Source organism: Talaromyces stipitatus, genomic scaffold (genome assembly GCF_000003125.1).
Source record: "Talaromyces stipitatus ATCC 10500 scf_1105507295523 genomic scaffold, whole genome shotgun sequence".
NCBI lineage: Eukaryota > Fungi > Ascomycota > Eurotiomycetes > Eurotiales > Trichocomaceae > Talaromyces > Talaromyces stipitatus.
Genome location: NW_002990113.1, coordinates 2,160,896 through 2,179,062, shown reverse-complemented (window position 1 = coordinate 2,179,062; position 18,167 = coordinate 2,160,896). Strand labels below are relative to the sequence as shown.

Here is an 18,167-nt window from a genome sequence, read left to right as displayed (position 1 = left end):
AAAAAAAACAACGATAGATCGGGGTTTATCCCAATTCGCTGGATCTTCCGCATCATCATTTCTTGCTTCCGAGCTTCGGACCTGCACTTATTCACACGACCGAAAAGACCTCTAAGAATTGCGTGCAATTGCTGTTGCGCAACCTCGATTTGACGAATATTAACTCGCAGGCACCTATTTCGAAATTATTAGGAAAAGAGATTGCGATTGGATATGACTCCGCGGTAGTCATTGAGCTTCACATTCTTCCTCGTCTTCCCGCGTCCTCAAACAGACAAGTGCATGGCGGACAATAAGAATATACCAGAGCCATTGGTCTCATCGCCATGGAGAAGGTCTCTATATGTATGTATAATCTCAATTGGAAAGTACCTTCCAAAATTACTAACGCGATTTACGCTGTATCCAGGCCGGAGCTGTCGCCGGCTTCACTGTTGACCTCTCCCTATACCCCCTCGACACCATCAAAACCCGTCTCCAAAAAGCTCGTCAGAGCGTCTCTTCTGCCGCAACAGATACACCTCACAAGATCAATGCTACTGCCACAAAGCCCCCCGCATTACGACAGATAGTTCGAGGCATATACGCTGGTCTCCCCTCGGTACTATTCGGATCCGCCCCCTCCGCTGCATTCTTCTTCATTACCTACGACGGCATAAAGCGGTATTTACTTCCGCGAGATACGCAGACCGCTTCAAAGACGCAGACCTTTATCGCGCATTCTACGGCGTCGACGTTTGGTGAGATTACGGCTTGTATTATTCGAGTGCCAACTGAAGTCATCAAACAGCGCGCGCAAGCCGGTCTATTTGGAGGTTCGTCATTACGGGCCTTAACGGATATTTTGTCCTTGAGAAATGATGGGTCGGGTTATTTTCATATGATTCGTGAATTGTATAGAGGAACGGGGATTACCATTGCGAGGGAAATACCTTTTACAATTCTTCAGTTTACAATGTGGGAAGCGATGAAGAACAGGTATGCGCGATGGAGCAACAGCAGGAATGGTAGCGATAATAGCCATGCTTCCGAGCGTACAGCGTCGGGTCACATAGCAGCTGCGCCGAGTGCGGTCTTTGGAAGTATTGCTGGTGGAATTGCGGCCGGGTTGACGACGCCGTTGGATGTAATCAAGACGAGGGTTATGCTTGCTCGACGCGAAGAGGGGACTGGTGGTACTGCGCATCGTGTCCGAGTACCGGATGTTGTGCGTCGGATTTTGAAGGAAGAAGGGCCTGGTGCTCTTTGGAGGGGGATTGGTCCTCGTACGACAGCTATTGCGCTCGGTGGTGCGATATTCTTGGGTAGCTACCAGTGGACTTATAATACTCTCGAGGGCGGATATAGAAAGCGTGATGTAGAGATTTAGAAGTCCGATTGGACGTTTTGGCATGTACTATAGAAGATTAATCTCGTCTGTATAATGTTAGATGATGCTTGAAACATCAGATCATGCTATATGGAATTTTTCCTGTATTCGAGGAGAGATCGTACCCACCTGGCAGATAGATATTCCTTTATTTGAAACGTGGTGATAGAAAGGTTCTATCAACGTACTTCTGGACTTTCAATATGGCCCGTCAACGCTTCATCTCCACGGCCCAAAAATCTTTGCAGGGTGCCAAACTCAGCCCTTACAACTCTTCGCCATGAGCCACATTCAGCTAAGTTGAACTTCATAAGAAAACGCTTTCTGCTATAAAAAAGTGAAACCAAAGAAACAATAGCCCACAGCTCATGGATATGGACATGGAATCCTCATCTTCGACCGAGATGAGGGACCAAACTCATGGTTGTGATGAATCCCTGCTGAATCAAAACTCGGTCAATGATCCACAATCGACGAGAAAGAATACAAGCGGTCCTGCAAGGATGAATGAGAAGGACAAATATAAAAAGGAAAAGAAGCCCTCCACGATGTGTTCCAACCCACTTCAGCGAGGCATCCAGCAATTCTTGCGGGACTATAACTCCAATGGTCCTACAGCTTCAACAGTCATATCTGGACTTCCGAAACGATTTACAATCTACCAGCCAATGCTATTGCTCCCTTTAAATGTCTTTACCGCATCTCAAGCATGGGCGGAATGCTATGCATCTCTATCAGAAACAAATCGCCAGAAACTATATGCATCAATCGCCAAATCATTCGACCACAAGGGGCAAACTATAACACATATCGCCATGAATGCGCCTATACAATTAACCACTTCTCAAGGAAGCGAAAATTTAATGCGAAGCCCTAATGGCTTAGTACCATTATATGGTAATTTCGGAGAATTGCGAGATTACGAATACAAACCCAGTCAACAAGACTTTGAAAAGGCGTTTTGGGTTCATACAGTACAGAATGGTGGGATAGTACAGTACTGGGCTCCACTCTATACGATGTTTTCAAAGGGTAATATCACAGAAAAGGCTCGTATATTGGGTCTTGAAGGACGGTTTACGGGTCTGGATGAGTCTTCGTTAAAAGGACAGAGAATAGAGGATGTCGGTGTCATCGACCTCTATGCTGGAATAGGGTATTTTGTATTTTCGTACTTGAAACGAGGTGTCAAGCGAGTATGGGGCTGGGAACTAAATGCATGGTCCGTCGAGGGTCTGCGGCGAGGCTGTCTCGAGAATGGGTGGAATTGCAAGGTCGTTCCTCTTTCGCAGGGTGAGGATGAAAGTCTACCCTCTGGGCTGGACGATGGCAACCTTGAGAACCTCCTGGATGAACTCACGGACGATGTCCGTATTGTCATATTTCAAGGTGATAATCAATCTGCTCCAGCGATCATGGAGAGAATACAACCTGAGCTGAAGAAAAGAGGACACTGGGCTCCGGTTAGACATGTCAATTTGGGCTTACTACCTACGTCTCGGCCTACATGGGACCCTTCACTCAGGCTTTTGGATAGGAAACATGGCGGCTGGACCCATGTACATGAGAATGTGGATGTTACTGAAATTGAGAAGAAGAGGGACGAAATCGTAGCTGAGTATGTTAATTTGGCTGGGCGATTGAACGGTATCGACCGCCAAAGCTTATCGATTTGTTGTGACCATGTGGAAGAGGTCAAGACGTATGCCCCTGGCGTCATGCACTGTGTTTTCGATATTCAGGTCGACTTCGAACAGTGATCGTTGTTCTCGTCCAGGGTCTTTGGAACTCAAAATCCTTGGTCATGGATATGGTATGCGAATGGATACTCGTACCTCAAACAAACGACATCTATTCGTTGATACATGTACGCATCCAACACGCGTCTTCCACCTCTCAAATATCGTATTATACAGTCATTATGGTCATTTCAGCTAGATCATGGATTCCGGAGAAATTTCCTGGGAATATTCCCCTCAACAATCTGCATGCTTTCCAATTGCTGCAGTCTCTCTTCCGCCAGTTCCATCTCGTCATGCAATCTGAAATGCTCAATATCCTCCGGATGAGTCAAATCCTCCTCCTTGGCATCTTCGCCATGAAATTTCTCGAAGTGATGAATCTCGTATTCGTACTCAATATCGCCATGGTGGCCAGGACCATATCCGAAGTCAGGCAATCTGACACCAGCCTGAACCTGGCTCATCCACTCATCGCGCGAAACCGTTCCGGTGCCAGAAGGATTGAATAATCTCAGTACTTCATTGACTACTGCGTCTTTTTGTTCTGCGCCGAGATGGGTGTTCGATGAGTCTAATAGACCGTACGTTTTCATGATTTCGTCGTTTCTCCAGTCCCCTGAATTGTCGTAATCGTGGAGGGCGAAGAATGAGCCGGCGTCGAACGAGTCGATGTGGTGTTCCTCTGAGAAGCGCAATTATGTTAGTAACTATCCAATGCAATTGAACAGGCCAATGTACCTCGCATATGCCTCGTAGCCCAGTCTGTCTCTACCTCTCCATTGTCATCGTGGTGTCCGTGGCCGTATGCAACCGTAGCCAATGCTAGCAGTGCAACGATAATGCCACGCATATTGATACAGGAAATAATAACCAGGTAGTCAGAGAAACAAAATACTTAAAATAAAGAAATTGACACCATACGGCGCGGTGTGTTCAATTTGGATCTTTGTACCGTCTTGTCTCCTAAGATGTCGTCCCCGAGCTGTGTTTGCAGTGTTTGCACCTCTGGGAAAGTCCCCCAATTCCGGACGCTAAATCTTCTTAGAGTTGCATGACTTCAGATCACATCATGATACTCCTCCTCCCGGACATTCGCGGTGCTTAGTCGATTACATCAAGCTGCGATTCCTCATATAACTCAGCATTGAATGAGCACCTTCAATTGATATATCTGCGTCCGCGAAATAATGAGATAATGCAGGGTTTCCTGTCGCGAGTGGCTCGGCTACCGTCATCGGGCTGCCGATGCAAAACTTGCTTGAGGACGTATGTCAATGGAGTCGCTACGCGCCCTGCCACGGCTAGCAGCCGTCGAGGCCTTCGTACAGCAAATGCAGTTACAGCTCTATACGGAAGTATCTTCGCCAGTGCAACCATCGCAGACGCTTTATCGAAACGAAAACGTCGGCAAGAATGGGAGGATAAAATCGCGGCAGTTCAGGAAGAGATAGATGAATTGATGGATGAAGAACGTCGGCTTTTGGAAGCACTGTCTGCTCGAAAGACTCGACAAACTTCTGCTGGTGCCCTTCAATCCTGGTCTTACCGGGCCGGTGCTCAAATTGAAACGAGAAATGCACAAACACTGGCAAATCGTGCTTTTAGCACCAAGGCACCTATAGAGAAGAGCGCTGCAGATGATTACGCCGTTGAAAGTGATTGGACTATCAGTGATATTGCAGGGCATAGTTCCCGTAAAGCGGACATCGATGAAACAGCCTTCGTTGAAGAAACACTACTCAGTGTATCAACCCGAGAAAGTGCTAGTGATGAGGAAACCGGCAACTTCGAGTATGAAACTTTTGATGAGGATCTCTCCAATATGAATAATATGATCCCACGACCTGAGCCAGACTTTAAATGGGAACGCTCCAGCATAGTTCGCATCAAAGCTATACAAAAATTAGCTATTCAACAACTCGTCTACAGAATGATATTACGGCCTTCCGTTGCGCATGATTATTCTGGTCTCCCAGTAGAATACCGACTGGACGAGCCGTCCACCGGATCCCCTAATGCTTTATTGAATCGGCTCCGGGGTGTGCGACGACGGCTATACTCTTTGAAATATATTAGGGACGCAAAATTTGACGATCTTATGCAAAATTTCACCATCGAAGAACTAGAAACGATGCGCGATGACCGAGATCGATACGATATTCTTCTCAAAAGAGACCTTGAGCAGTACGCGAATGGCAAATTGTCCCTGCAACAATTGTTGATGCAAGTGTCAGACAATCTCTTGACCTGTCAAGAACCAGACCGTCCTGTTGCATTTTCACTTCTTATAAATGCTTTCACCAGATGGCACCAAAACGACTTGGCTGACTTGGTGCTAAAATGCCTGATCCCGAATTTGTTCAAACTCAGCACACCCTTGATCGTCGCTATTATCTCGCACTTCCGAAAGACGAAGAATCTAAAAGATTTTGATCTGTTTCTTCAAATGTTAAGAGGCGAAGGTGGCTATTCAGTCAATCTACGGACAACATGGGTGAAGAGAAACGTGAATGGGATTACAATTACAGTTCCTCCCACAGGAGGCTTCAGCCCTGTTCTCATTACCAGTGTCATTACTGCAACCCTGCGTTTCGACCAACCGGAGAAAGCGGAGGCTTACATGCAGGTAGCCCGTGCTCACGGATTTATTGATAACCTGGATACTCTATCCGCGTTTTTGAGATTCTATGCTATCCGAAATGACTTCGAGACTGGCCTATCTACCCTCGTCAGGGCACTGAATTACATGATCTCGTCTTCAGATTTCGAAGAAGACCGTATCGCAAGACTTATCCTCTGTATGGCTGACTTTAGTGCTCGCTGCGGTCGATATAATCTGTCTACGACGTTGATTCAAGCTGCAGTACAGAGTGGTTTTGACTACAGCTTGGTTTACATATCAGAAAGATCGGAGTTGAACTACTTACTTGGCACTTTTAAAAAATGGAGGAAAGCGCAAGCGAAAGTCGAAATGGATTTCTCACAGCAACAGCAGTTGCCGCTCCATGAGAAATGTACCAGGTTCGCAGATCTGACCGCGGCGAAGATCATTCATTTACAGCATATGACAACACATTATGACAACGATACATCACCCACGCTCTCCTTAGATCTACCAGACGAACCACAGATCACTCAACTGTCGTCAAAATATGCCAAACTACAATCCGATACCAACAAATCTCCTGCGACCCAAAAATCAACGACAAGCTATCCTGTCGAACCATCAGTCAAGATCAAGAATCTTCGGTCGCAGTTGGAATACTTGCATCACCGCATAGATAATTTAAGTTTAGAGAAGGAGAATTGATACCGTCAAAGGCGTTGGAGGATGTCTTTTGGTTCTGTGGTTGATCAACAATTACTGCTTGTCTAAGCTGTGTATATTATATTGTATTCACCATGGTGATTTCATTTATCCAGCCATTTCATTCTCATGGGTTACTATATATGGCGAAAACATGGGGATATTGAGATAGAACTTGAATTCGTATTCATTATAACGAGAACATTCGAAAAAATCCATTTATCAAGCCGCTGCTTGTAGAGTAGTTTTTTTATTCTCTAACCGCATGCAAATTCTTAAATGGCATATCTCTATCTGTAAAAAACATTCAAAAAGAATCATATCTAATTATGTCCCTCCATCCCCTTGAACCGCCTACCGACCGCCTCGCATTTTCTCCTTACGCGCAAGTCTCTCACTGGCACGTAACAGAGCAGAGCGAATATCTCCCTTGGGGAAACCTGAGATGTCGTAGTATGTAGGTGCAATTTCCTGGAAAATGATTAGACCTTGATCTTGTGAGTAAAAGGGAAGCGAAAGCAACCTACCAAGAGCCATTCAGCCTTCACAGCCGTAACTGTCCGAATGTAATTCTTCGTCGTGAGAACAAACTCATTATAAAGCACCCATTCAGCATCATGACCGAGGACCGTGCTTGGATGAATGAGGACATGTTGGTTATCCTTTACTGTGGTGTACATGCTTTTCCCCGTACTGTCCTTCTTAGCGACTTGCATGAAGAATCCAGCTACGAGAGCACGGCGAATATTCTCATAATACTTCTTATCCTCGAATGGCGTGGATACGAGATCGATTTCTTCCCGCTCCATGATCCGTTGAAGCTGAAGGCGCACATTATCTGCGGATTGTAGGGAGCGTAGAGAAAGGAAATGATCGTGACACCATTGTTTCGGGTCTTGTTGAGCATCTGCACCTTTATAGGCGTGGTACACGTTCAGGAGTGTGAGATGGTCGCCGTCGGGGTGGGCGAATAGGTTCTTCATCTCATCGGCGCGTTTTCTCTGTGAGTGTGGGCGTACAAACACTTGAGGCACCGAGAGCAGAGCTGTTATAGACAAGATTTCATTAGAGCAGTAGAACTCCGGGGAGGTGATCAACATCACGGCCAGCGCTGGGTCAAGAGGGAAGTCCGACGCCAACCGACCCAATTGTGTCAGATTACCGTCGTCATCAAGACATGCTAAATAGTTGAGTTCTTCCAAAGCCCTCATCAATGTTTCCGGTGCAGGAGGATCCATCAGGTCAAAATGCACCAGGTCATCGATACCGAGTTTTTTGAGCTCGAGAACAGTGGAAGAAAGGTTGGATCGGAGAATTTCTGGATAAGTCTGGTCAATGAGCTCTTTCTTGAATGCGGCCTCCGTATACAGGCGGAAGCATTTTCCGGGACGTGTACGACCGGCACGACCGGCTCTTTGCTGGGCGGACGCTTTGGAGATGGGTGATACCAGAAGAGACTCGACTCGAATACGGGGGTTGTAGACCTTCTGTTTGGAGAATCCTGGGTCCACGACATAGACGATGCCGTCAATGGTAAGCGATGTTTCAGCAATGTTGGTTGACACAATAACCTTCCGGCCAGGTCGACCACCGGGTCTGCGCGGGCCAGGGGCCGGTTCAAAAATTCGTTGTTGCACATGCGGTGGTAGACTGCCATACAGCGAATAGACCTTCATTGGACCCGCATCTGCTTCTCTCGTCATCTCATCTGCTTCAAGGGAGATTTTCCGAGCCGCATCTTCAATTTCCTCCTCCCCCGTCAAAAATACCAATATGTCCCCCTCAGGTTCAGTAGCGTGGATTTGCAGGACTGTGCGAATGGCGGCTTCGACATAATCCTGCTCTGGCTCAGGCGTGTAGAAAATCTCTACAGGGTGAGTTCTTCCTGGTACTGCAAGAAGCGGGGCATCGTTGAAATAGCGCTGGAACTTCTGCGCATCCAAGGTAGCGGACATGATGATGACTTTCAAATCCGGCCTCCGCTGTACCACCTCCTTCAGCAATCCCATTAACAAGTCTGTGGATAAACTTCTATCATGCGCTTCGTCAATTATCAAGCAACTGTAACGCTGGAGGTCGTGATCATTCATAGCTTCTCGAAGAAGCATACCATCGGTCATGTACTTAAGGATCGTTTTCGAGCTTGTCATATCTTCAAAACGAATACTATAACCGACCTCCTCGCCCAATTTCACATCCATTTCAGCGGCTACACGTTGCGCTACGGACATCGCAGCGACTCGACGTGGTTGAGTACATGCGACCATCTTGCCTTGTAACTGCGGAAGCTCATCGAAGAGAACGAACTGCGGTATTTGCGTTGTCTTTCCTGAACCAGTTTCACCAACGAAAACAAGAATTTGTGACTTCTGATAAAGTTGCAGGAATTCGTCTCTCTGCGCATGGACCGGTAGGTCTCGACGAGTCTTCAGGATGGAAAAGTAGGTACTGGAGAAGGGACGACCGGTAAAGGGATTGATTTCTGCGTCTTCGGCTTCTTGTGCGAGAGCAGCGGTGGTCTGGTGCCTTTTGAACTTCGCAAAGGGACCATTTTTTGAGCTTCCATCTCCATTCTTCTCCGGATACATATGAGCAAGGTATGGGTTGTTGCGGGGATCCATTTCAGCGGTATCCTTCTTTTGCCGCTTTGCACGCGAACTGTCTGTTGAATCAGGACGTCTGTCACCCATAATGAGAGTCGCAAGATTCAAATGTGTGTAGAATCAGTCACACCGCGCGACCACGCAGAACAAATGTGGTGAGGCCGTCGAGTGTCGAGGACGAAGAGATTCAACAGAAGAAAAAAGAAAAAGTTGAGTTAGTGTTGCCGGATAAGGGCTGATGTGCGCCACAGTTGCTTATCGGGGTCACCGCCTTCCAGATCAGACAATCAGCCAGGCACCGTGCGGGACCCCCAGAAAATAAATATTGACGCCGATTTACCCCCCTTCGCACAACAAGGACTGCTTTGATCAACTGTTCGTCTGTCTTAGCTCGAGGGACCGATATCTCACGCGTTTGAATCCTGCATACAGCTCACATAATCAATTTTCGACCCTTTCATCCCTATCTAACTTCATAATCCTGTCGGAATCTTAAGATCCTATCCAGCACTCACAATCGACAGAAAACCTTCATCATGTCAGCTCGGTAGTGTCAATCAAGCTTCAATTCTATTGATTCTAGCGATTATCCAAATTTCTTTTCGAGTTCCTATCCAGGCAAATTCGACTAATCGAGATACTGGATTCAAATGATTGCTTAACCAGCTGGAACATTATTATATTGTCAGAGACGCTGCACCCAACAACCGAAAAGCTATAGGTCCATTATTACTCTGTATCTCTACAATCTGCTAACAAGGAACCACTATTCGAAGCTTATTTAATACAGACGTCATGGAGACTGTTCCAGAAACCGAGGATATGATCCATTCGTTCTGTATAGGTCAACATGAATCCAACCGTCAAGTACCGTTGAGTACACGGTCGATTCAGTTTGCTCACGCGAGTAATGTATGTTCCAATTGATATCATGCAGCATAAATGCTTCAATTGACTGACATTCTTTAGTATGACATGCTGACTACTCCAATAACGAATTCGCATTTTCATTCCCGCGTCTTATCCTTACTATCGTCCCATTTATCTTCATTAGAGCCACCATCTTATGATTCAATTGGCACCCGGGCAACCTCATTAAACACCAAGGCTGTTACAGTTCCTCCTCTCTCGCCGGCAGATACACCTTTAACGCCCAACGAAGCAATTAGCCAAGTTGTTGGAATCACTAGTTCCTGGATCGATTTATGCTCACCAGATCCTTTGATAGCCGAAATTTCTCGCCAAGTGTTGATGTTGGAGGTTGCATACGCGGCATTTTGCGGCATTAGCTATCTCCTAGTTCCAGGGCCTAAGCTTCAACATGGCAATCTTCATTGCGAAGGGCTGATATACTATGCCAGAGCCATACAGGAAGCCCTGACCATTGCGCCATATATCCAATTCCATATCTGGTTGAAGATGATTGAAATTTCAGGATTGGAGACTACTGAAATGGGAGATTTGTCTCCATTTGCACGGACTGAGTTCCTTGATCCAAGTGAAGACCGCTCGGCCAAGATTGATCTTTTCGGAGCCTGGGATGCATGGGAGATCATACGAACGACCTGCAAACACCACTCTAGGTTATTAGTCGGTAAGGGCGTATCTATTCTTGTTTCAAGGCTATTGTCTGACATATTTATAGCGCTGGCACTCCCAAAACTTCTTCCGATCCTGCAAGTCCAGACAAGGTGGTATTCGGAGCCTGTCCACCTATTGACGATCAATGCAACGACTTTCATTAAAAATCAAAAAGGATATCCTGTCTTATCCAAAGCTCATCAAGCACTAATAGCCAAGTTTATGCGGCTTCGCACACCTCCATGGATATTGCTTTGCGATGTTGGCCCGATCCCTGGTCTTGAGGCAGACGATGTATCTCAGACGGGAGAAGCTCCCGTCGATAAGACTGATTATCCTACTATTGCACAGACCATGGCTCAAGCGAGAAAGCACCACGACCCCACACCCCATCTATCTTACATGAGGAATCTCCAACAACGGCAACCTCCTCGTACTCCCATCGAGAGGTTCGGCACTGGATACCAAGATTACTTGCAGGCCCCCTTGCAACCGTTGACAGTGAATTTGGAGAGTATCACCTACGAAGTATTCGAGAAGGATCCTATCAAATATGCATGGTATGAACGAGCTGTTGCGAAAGCTCTGAGCGACTGGATGGAGCAGAAGAAACCCACGTCAGGCCCAGATGGTAAAGTCGTCGTTGCTGTCGTAGGTGCTGGTCGTGGCCCTTTGGTGACGCGCGCTCTACGTGCAAGTGCAGAGACCGGTGTCAAGATTGAAATGTGGGTTGTTGAGAAGAATCCAAATGCGTTTGTTCTTCTCCAGCACCATAACGAGAACATCTGGGGCGGTGCTGTGAATCTGGTCAAATCGGACATGCGAAGTTGGAAGGGTCCTCATAGGGAGATCGAAAATAGTGCAGATCCACAAAACCAGGGCTCTGTGGATCACACACCTATTGACATTCTCATCTCTGAGCTCCTGGGCTCTTTCGGAGACAACGAGCTTTCGCCGGAATGCTTAGATGGAGTGACGCATTTACTCAGCCCAGGACATGGTATATCTATCCCAGCATCATACTCTGCACATTTGACACCTATTGCAGCGCCAAAGTTATATGCCGACATATGTGGTCAGAGAATATCCAATCCTGCTGCACCTGAGACGCCATATGTAGTCATGCTTCATGCCATTGACTACTTGTCTACAACTTCATCACCTGGAGGGGGACAAGCTGCCAGTCACACAACCCAACTCAGTAGCAGCGTTACTAGTACACACAGCGCAGTCGGTGCCAGGAGTTCGACATTAACGCCGCCACCGGTCTTTGAAGCTCCAACTCCAATTGTACTTCCAGCTTGGTCCTTTTCGCATCACAACCCCAATATTCCTCCTCTGTCAACAACTTCGTCTATGATTACTAATGAGCACAACGTCCGTCAAACCCGTCTTGCTTTCCCTTGTCAGAATCGTGGCGTCTGTCATGGGCTGGCAGGGTACTTTGAGACTGTGCTTTATAGTGATATTGAGTTGTCCACCAATCCAGTGACGATGGACGCCAAAAGTCCTGGGATGATCAGTTGGTTCCCTATATACTTTCCACTTAAGGTAACCCTTTGCAAAATGTTAGATTATAGTAGTTTGAAATACGTCTTACTAAGCTGTTCGGGCTAGACTCCTCTCTACGTCCCCGACAACGGCGAAGTCGTCGTAACCATGTACCGACAAACCGACAATCGCAAAGTCTGGTATGAATGGATGGTTGAAGTGTTCCGTCTTGAGCGAACATCGCCGACACCAGCAGCAACAAGTCCACAGCGAAGCACTACACCAGTAATGATGAGTGGAGGGAACAGAGCTGTTCCTGTGGCATCTTCTGGAACTACTAATAAGACACAGAATGGGTATCAACGAATTCGTGTGGGAATGAGTGAGATGCATTCAAGTATCAAGGATGGGTGTCTTATGTGATCCATTTTTGAGCGAGTTGTACAGGCCGGGTGTCAGAAGGGATTCCAAGGGGGAACAAAAAGTCAGAGTCAATGAATATCTGTTGTGATTGCTCTTTTACCTAACATTTTGAATATACATAATGTGGTCGCTATTGATTAAATTTCGTAGATCTGATCCACCTAAATCGCTTGAGTATTTAGGTAGTTAAGTTAGTACTACGTAACTTAAGAAACTTACCCTCTATGTACATGTACACGTAGTGTTCTTATATACGCGATCCAGACAACATTGAACACAGCCGTGGAATATCAGTTACAAGTAATTCCAAATTTCGTACAATAACATCCTCACACTGTTTGAATATATTTATTATACACATTTTTACCCCAACACCAAAAAGTTCCTGCTAAAAATCATACCACGAGCCAATCGGACAATATTCTGTCGTGAAGGTAGGGCTAGATTAAAGTTCAAAATTGGTCACTATGACTTTCGCAGTAACACGGAGAAAATACTCTTGCCTCCGGTATCAATATGACCAGCTACTACTTACTATATGGATACGGGCATCAAGCTTGCAATCTGCGGGTCATTTCCGGAACTATTGTGTTTAACCATGCAGAATGACACTTATGATATTCTCTTCGTTACGTATGTAGTATACCGGTAGGACCTGCTGCCTCCAGATGCCCCTGAGTCAGGACTTTGGTGGGTAGCACTGGCGGTATGTAGTTACGGTTAGCCATACCTATAAAAACCTTGAAATACTATCAGTATGGGATGATCAAGTTAGATATTGCCCATATTATGATTAGTATATATCGAAGGCCCATGCATGTATGCTATAAAAGCCACTTAGGGTTTAAGAAACCTCGGCTTACTCAGGAATTGGCGGTACCCCCGATATATGACGGACATTCCTCTTCAGTTTTCTTTCAATACGGAGACCAACTTGATACAATTTAAGAAATGGTCACGAGAGCACAATAATCTATTCCTATATCTCCGTTTGACGTACCTGGGCAACATTGAGATGTAAATATTTGATTGGTGAAGCCCACTTCTTCAAATTAGCCCACCTCGGTATTGGTATCAGGAGTATATGGGAATTACCGTAGATGCTCAACATTGCATTTGTCTCGCTAGTTGGTACTACCTTGAGGCATATTCCTTTCGCGGATGGAATCCGTCTCATAGTCAAAATGTTTTTAAACAATGGCCGGGCATTGGGACCTCGGGGCCTTCCTGCTATTCGCGTTTTGGGTATCTCCGCCTCGGTTGTTATAAAATCGACTCCCACACATGAACCCATTCTTCTTCATTTTCTTCTCTTCACAATTGGGATTTAGGTTCCGATATTTAATCGTTGATAAATCCTCAAGTTATCGTGCAGAGGGCTTTTAGACTGCGACGATGGAAGCCACTAAACGCAAGTCTGTCCAGAGTATGAAGGAAAGGCATTCAAATCTGAACTATTGCTGAAAGCGCGTGGTAAAGCTTCACATAGTGAGGAGGTTCTTATATGCCCTATTTGTGGTTGGACAATCCAGCATAAAACTAATATGCAGAGACATATGGCAACCCACGAGACTATCCAAGAATGTCCCCAGTACGGCAAAGTGTTCGATACAAAGGATATTCTAAGAGAATATGTGAAAGCCGAGCATCGAATTACCAGTCATCCTTGTCCTTACGAGAAACGTGGAAAGGTATATACACTTGCTGGAAACCTCGAAAAACATATACGGAGCATCTACGAGGGGGGCGGAGATTTGTCTATCCATACGTGGACTGTGGCAAGGACTTGTACGGGAATTGCAGCTTATTGAAACATATCCAAATTGTCCATCTTGAAGAAGATATACCTTGCCCTACAAAGGACAAAACCGGCTGCAGTATCGTTTTTGCCCAAAATGCCTGGCAGGCGAAGAGGCATGAAGACCACGTTCAAAAGAGTGTCCCCAGGATACCTTGTCCGATGGGAAATGCTCGCGTGATTTCTCGAATGAAGAAAATGCAAAAGTGCATGCCAAAGTACATCACAGAGGATTCGGACATCCCTGTCCCGGCGCGGATAAATTCGACTGCTCGGTTCTGTTCCGCAAGCCCGAGCAAGCAGAATTGCATCGTAAAGTTGTTCATCTCAAGATTAATCATTGCAAATGTCCTCACATTGATTCAAGAACAACAGACGGGCCGATATATGACGTTGGAAGCGCAAACATTGAACCCTTGATGGAATGTTGAAAAGCACCTGAGCCGTTAGGAGGAAAGTGCGAACGATGCAATTGATCTTATAGCCACCCTGTATGGAGATAAATTGAGATAAATAGAAATAAATAGATATATGAACTCTTCCGGGTTCGTGTTCGGCCTATTACCTGTACGAATACCTAGGTGCATTCGCGCCCACCTGCCGGCATCAAGGCTGCCCAGTGCCCTAGACGTCATGTATCAAATTGTGGTTGATCACGCTGCAGACGACCAACCTGAAAGCAGAGTAATAGAAGGCCACCTGGATTGGAGAGGGTTGGTGACTGCAGATAGTTCAGTGCTTCTTTTGGGCGAATAAAAACATGAGAAGTCAAATAGTATACATGGTATGACAGCTCGGAAACAACATTTTGCCAACTCTAGATATATACCAAAGCATACCTCAAAGTCTCCAGACTATAATACAGATTTCGTATAAATGTGAGACATCCCTGAACGCCAGCGCATATGCAAACAATAAATGTAACGGAAGGAATGGCTATATCATAACGACAAGACCTAATTCACAACCTTCAGGCCAATTGACTTGGCCTGAGCAATAACACTCTTGCACAAGCCTTCCAGACTCAATCCCGATAGCCTCAACTCAGATTGCTTAATTTTGGCAATCTCATAAACGTGTTTGAGAGTCACTGATCCGATCACTTCAGTACCTGGATTTTGAGCTCCACGGAGTCGGCCCTTGCGCGGTGCTACTCCGGATGCTTGCAGTAAAAGCCATGATGTAGTAGGCGTTCGCAGTTCGAAGGCAAATGAGCGATCAGGGCGGATGGTGATGTAGGCTGGGATGGGGGTACCGGGTTCAATGTTTGCAGTTCTGGCGTTGAACTCCTGTATATGATTAGTCAGACACGTTCCATCATAGACTAGATTCTCAAAGGATCTCACCTTGCAAAAATCCATACTTTTTACACCTTTACTTCCCAATGCAGGACCGACAGGGGGACTCGGACTCGCTTGACCGGCGCCGACGATGAGTTTGACGAATTGGTCCTTGGCGAGAACCTTTTTTGCCATTTTGATATGTAAAAGTGAGACTTCTGCTTAAGATATCACGAAGACTAGGCGCTGAAAGATCCTGGAAGCACCGGGGAGAAATGGCGATAGCCTGATATTTCTTTGCCGATGAGCTTTGGCAACAAAAACACCCGGAACTTTTCTTGAGGCTTGGCGCGCCGGGCCGGATTATAGATTCTCCGCATGTATCTCAACCAATTGTGTTGTGAAATTCCACCTCAACAAGCAGAAAGTGTCACAACAGCGATTTAGCTGAAGGGCAAACTTGCTATGTCCGGAAATCTACGTCAGTCTCATAAAGAACAGTCCATAGTTAACTATCTCTTTGCTAGATTATGAAATCTCAAAGATATCTTAGGTAAAAGAGGCTAGCCTTATTCAGCAACCAACTAAGCCCGATTGGGCCACAACGACTTAGTCTGATTGGCTAGAACTCTCGACGTCACCAGGTGGACGTGATCTCATCCCAGTTTCAATTCATCTCTTGTTTAAACATCCGTCAAAACACTCTCACCTTGAATACGTCTTCCTGGAATCAACTCTTTCCAGCAGTCAATTTTTTTAACGGGCCCCGGTAGTCGATCATCTTCAAGGCGGTTAAGTATTGGCTGCTCCATCACGGCTAGTCAGTCCCGCTCTTTTTAATCGGGATTCCTAAGTTCAGTGCTCACAAATCTACCCCTCACAAAAGAACTCGGTTCTTTTTCACATCATAACAATCAAACCTAAGATTACTTGGACTGGAAGTGTTCCTGTTTTCTTGTCAAATTATATTACGATAACACCGATATTACCGCAGTTATGAATTGGCTCAAGCAGACGTACGATCTTCCTCCCCCCTAAAGCTCCTATCTGCACACAATCACAAAACCCCAGTTCGGTCGCTGATCAAAGCTCACATCACAGTTTGGCCAATGTGGCTGGAACCCAGGAACCCATTTATGGCCCGGACGCCATACAACCCGTTACTAAGCAAGCAGAAAAGACGCCTTACACCGAGCTGAAGAAAGAGGATCTTAAATGGAGGGCTCCTCAGTATACCTCTGTGGAAACTCAGACTTTCTATGTCATGGCCGATGATGGTACTCTAGCTTGGGTGCAAGTTATCTACAACAATATCGCGTAAGGACTCCTATCTAGACTCGAAAGTTAGGTAACATTCCAACTGAGAATAATTATTAAAGCGGCCTCCACACGACCTGCCAATTCAATACCAAGATCTACTCGCTTGACGGCAGTTCACCTCATCTCTGGCATTCGGACACCCTTTACAACCACCTGTTCGACCCGGACATGTACTCCTTTGGAGCGGATAACCTCGCATTAACACTCAACGAGGAAGGCGACGCCTATACAATCAAATCAGCCGTCAACGAGGGCAGTCTGGTAAACCTGGCTTTTACTCGGAAAGCTCCCGGTGTTGTTATTGGCGAAAATGGTACTTCATACTTTGGAACTGATCCTGCTAACCCCTGGGGTTCAATGTCGCATGCTTTCTGGCCTCGTTGTTCTGTGGAGGGTACCATCACTACTAAGGAGAAGACCTATGACTTGAAAGGATTGGGATTTTACTCTTTTGCGCTTCAAGGCATGAAGCCTCACCATGCTGGTACGTCATTTCCCCTTTACAACGGTAAATGAGGGGATTGCTAACGTCATGTAGCATCACGATGGAACTTTGTTAACTTCCAGGGTCCCTCATATTCTGCTTGGATGATGGAGTTTACTACCCCACCATCATACGGCTCAACAGTCGTCAACGTAGGAGGTGTTGTCAAAGACGACAAAATCCTTTATGCAGGACATACAAACTCTGCAAAGCATCTGGAAACGAACACTGATACAGAGAATGACTGGCCCGAGCCAAAGAGCATCAACTTCACATGGGACGGAAAGGGCAAGGAAGACAATGAGATTCATGCCGAGTTGGAGGGTTCTCTTGGGAAAAGACTCGACAGGATAGATGTCATGTATGAGCTTCCTGGATTCGTCAAGTCGTTTGTTGGCAGCGTTGCTGGAACCAGGCCTTATATCTACCAAGTAAGTTGGGCCGACGTCTCTCTTATAATCTCTTGCTGACTCGTATGACAGTACTCCCCTCAAGAAAAGCTCACACTCAAAGTCAAGGAAGGCGAGAATGAGTTCTCGGAGCAAGGCACCATGTTCTCCGAGGCCACTTTCATTTCTTAAATGCTCTTTCCTTTCCTTTCCTTCCCTTCAATCTTCAATCTATAACGGACTTTGAACTGTAGCCAAATATATATGATGATGATTAAACAACGAGGTGATCACTTTTCATTTCACTCACTAAATCGGCGTTTGTGGGATTCTTTTGGATGTGGTCTTGTGGGATTGGGGGGCCGGGGGGGGGGGGGGGG

The 18,167-nt window shown here is 46.1% G+C and overlaps 8 protein-coding genes across 8 annotated transcripts, besides 2 other annotated features; 5 read left to right on the top strand and 3 right to left on the bottom strand.

Moving 5' to 3' along the window:
- Positions 1-70: 70 nt before the first annotated feature.
- TSTA_067320 (mitochondrial carrier protein (Pet8), putative) lies at positions 71-1,447 on the top strand. The gene is made up of 2 exons (XM_002340638.1): positions 71-345; positions 410-1,447. Exons 1-2 carry the CDS (start codon positions 283-285, stop codon positions 1,367-1,369), a joined length of 1,023 nt encoding a protein of 340 aa, XP_002340679.1. The 5' UTR covers positions 71-282; the 3' UTR covers positions 1,370-1,447.
- A 425-nt stretch (positions 1,448-1,872) lies between these two features.
- TSTA_067310 (uncharacterized protein) lies at positions 1,873-3,129 on the top strand (the record flags this gene model as incomplete). The annotated part of the gene is made up of 2 exons (XM_002340637.1): positions 1,873-2,334; positions 2,368-3,129. 2 exons carry the CDS (start codon positions 1,873-1,875, stop codon positions 3,127-3,129), a joined length of 1,224 nt encoding a protein of 407 aa, XP_002340678.1.
- Positions 2,768-4,076, bottom strand: TSTA_067300 (secretory pathway protein Ssp120, putative). The gene is made up of 2 exons (XM_002340636.1): positions 3,850-4,076; positions 2,768-3,793 (listed from the first exon to the last, which is right to left on the bottom strand). Exons 1-2 carry the CDS (start codon positions 3,959-3,961, stop codon positions 3,309-3,311), a joined length of 597 nt encoding a protein of 198 aa, XP_002340677.1. The 5' UTR covers positions 3,962-4,076; the 3' UTR covers positions 2,768-3,308.
- Positions 4,077-4,197: 121 nt separating this feature from the next.
- On the top strand, positions 4,198-6,465 carry TSTA_067290 (uncharacterized protein; the record flags this gene model as incomplete). Its single annotated transcript, XM_002340635.1, has 2 exons — positions 4,198-6,366; positions 6,408-6,465. The coding sequence occupies exons 1-2, from the start codon at positions 4,307-4,309 to the stop codon at positions 6,463-6,465; spliced, it is 2,118 nt and encodes a 705-aa protein (XP_002340676.1). The 5' UTR covers positions 4,198-4,306.
- Positions 6,466-6,772: 307 nt separating this feature from the next.
- Positions 6,773-9,108, bottom strand: TSTA_067280 (pre-mRNA splicing factor RNA helicase (Prp43), putative; the record flags this gene model as incomplete). The annotated part of the gene is made up of 2 exons (XM_002340634.1): positions 6,773-6,889; positions 6,946-9,108. The coding sequence occupies 2 exons, from the start codon at positions 9,106-9,108 to the stop codon at positions 6,773-6,775; spliced, it is 2,280 nt and encodes a 759-aa protein (XP_002340675.1).
- Positions 9,109-9,816: 708 nt separating this feature from the next.
- On the top strand, positions 9,817-12,516 carry TSTA_067270 (protein methyltransferase RmtC; the record flags this gene model as incomplete). Its single annotated transcript, XM_002340633.1, has 4 exons — positions 9,817-9,933; positions 9,991-10,615; positions 10,667-12,153; positions 12,220-12,516. 4 exons carry the CDS (start codon positions 9,817-9,819, stop codon positions 12,514-12,516), a joined length of 2,526 nt encoding a protein of 841 aa, XP_002340674.1.
- Positions 12,517-14,998: 2,482 nt separating this feature from the next.
- TSTA_067260 (mitochondrial 54S ribosomal protein YmL19) lies at positions 14,999-15,899 on the bottom strand. Its single transcript, XM_002340632.1, has 2 exons — positions 15,661-15,899; positions 14,999-15,603 (listed from the first exon to the last, which is right to left on the bottom strand). The coding sequence occupies exons 1-2, from the start codon at positions 15,787-15,789 to the stop codon at positions 15,271-15,273; spliced, it is 462 nt and encodes a 153-aa protein (XP_002340673.1). The 5' UTR covers positions 15,790-15,899; the 3' UTR covers positions 14,999-15,270.
- Positions 15,900-16,283: 384 nt separating this feature from the next.
- TSTA_067250 (oxidative stress protein Svf1, putative) lies at positions 16,284-18,061 on the top strand. Its single transcript, XM_002340631.1, has 5 exons — positions 16,284-16,610; positions 16,696-16,911; positions 16,974-17,398; positions 17,453-17,829; positions 17,881-18,061. Exons 1-5 carry the CDS (start codon positions 16,591-16,593, stop codon positions 17,977-17,979), a joined length of 1,137 nt encoding a protein of 378 aa, XP_002340672.1. The 5' UTR covers positions 16,284-16,590; the 3' UTR covers positions 17,980-18,061.
- Positions 17,985-18,007: a microsatellite.
- Positions 18,062-18,143: 82 nt separating the features above from the next.
- Positions 18,144-18,167: a sequence feature (GC_rich).